The sequence below is a fragment of the Chiloscyllium plagiosum genome, chromosome 20 (genome assembly GCF_004010195.1).
Source record: "Chiloscyllium plagiosum isolate BGI_BamShark_2017 chromosome 20, ASM401019v2, whole genome shotgun sequence".
NCBI lineage: Eukaryota > Metazoa > Chordata > Chondrichthyes > Orectolobiformes > Hemiscylliidae > Chiloscyllium > Chiloscyllium plagiosum.
The window spans coordinates 12,686,295-12,687,501 of record NC_057729.1 but is presented as its reverse complement, the minus strand read 5'-3'; the positions used below and the strand labels follow the sequence as shown (position 1 = coordinate 12,687,501).

At 36.5% G+C, this 1,207-nt stretch overlaps 1 protein-coding gene across 2 annotated transcripts in view; it reads left to right on the top strand.

Moving 5' to 3' along the window:
• The first annotated feature begins 291 nt into the window (after positions 1-291).
• The window catches only part of LOC122560029 (protein-glutamine gamma-glutamyltransferase 2-like), a 48,487-nt gene continuing 47,571 nt past the window's right edge, over positions 292-1,207 (top strand). The window contains exon 1 of one of the 2 annotated variants that reach the window (XM_043710191.1): positions 292-316. In XM_043710191.1, coding sequence (XP_043566126.1) covers positions 307-316 — 10 coding nt within the window. In that variant the 5' untranslated portion in view covers positions 292-306. Of the gene's footprint in view, positions 317-470; positions 552-1,207 lie in introns of those variants that run through there. The other variant, XM_043710193.1, reaches the window with a different exon arrangement.

Sequence of the window (1,207 nt, the reverse complement as noted above, 5' to 3'; positions counted from 1 at the left end):
ATTCTGAAGCAGTCTTCATAATCAAAATGGTCCCGAACATAAGTGAAAAGTATGGGCTTCTATCAGCACTGATTAAAATTGACTGAAGATTATGTGTTGTCAGCAGCAACAAGTTTCAACTTGGTACATTCCCTTTTCTACTTAAGTGGTGGTAACTAAACCAGTGTATCTCTGAATGAATGTAGTTCTTTGACCATATTTGTCAGCACACTCACTCATGAGACTAAATCTTCACAAGCGCTTCGATAAAGTGTTTTCTAGGTGTGGCTTCCACCTCACTCCCTGCCCTACCCTGAAATCACCTCAATGCTTCATTGTAAGTCAGGAATTTGTTTAATTTTAAGTTTGTAATGACTGTCGAAGTGTTATTTCTTATCTCTCAAAAGGCAGTTTTATTTTAGTTTTTTTGGTGTTGTAAAGGAAAATAGTTGCGCTCACAAAGGAGTTTAATATTGGAGTTGGTACTGTTATTGTTGACAACTTTGTGTAAATACTAAACACTCTCAGATCAGTGTGATATGCATTGTAGAAGGTGAATTTGTTCTTCTCTGGTAAGTACATTATGTTAAGGCATCATCCTCTATATTGCATCAGTGGCTGCAATCAAAGAAACCTCATTAACTGTAAAAAGCTTTGGGATATCATGAGGTGCTATACAAATGCATGTTTAGATTGTTTCGATTACGATTAACCACTTCATTCCAATCATGCTTATGTCATGAGATTTTTTTGATAAGTGAATACTATATTGATGTAATTATTGATAAACTATAAAAGAGACTTTACTGTTGGCTCAGAATTCATCCACGAGAGGATGTACATGTCTTGTCACTAAGCGATTTAATGTCATTTCAGCTGGTGAAAGTAAACCTGAGATAGGAAAAGTGAGGAGCTCGACTGTGAATGCAGTTTTTCTTTGAGACCCCATTAGAGATTTTAACTCAGATCTTCCAGTCTTCAGATTCTTGAAGACCTAACAAACCTGACATATGTGGTTTGATACCCCTCAACAATCTCAAAGCACTGACTATGACCTAATTTCCAAGGAAATTGAAATATGTGATAAGAAATAACCAGTCCCTGGAGTGCTCTGAAAAACTCTCTGACTGAGTTAGAGTCACAGACTTCAGAGAGTTCTGAAGAAGAACCTTAAGCGTTATCTTTTCTAACTTCCATCTAGCTATAAAATCAACCCACACCCAAATCT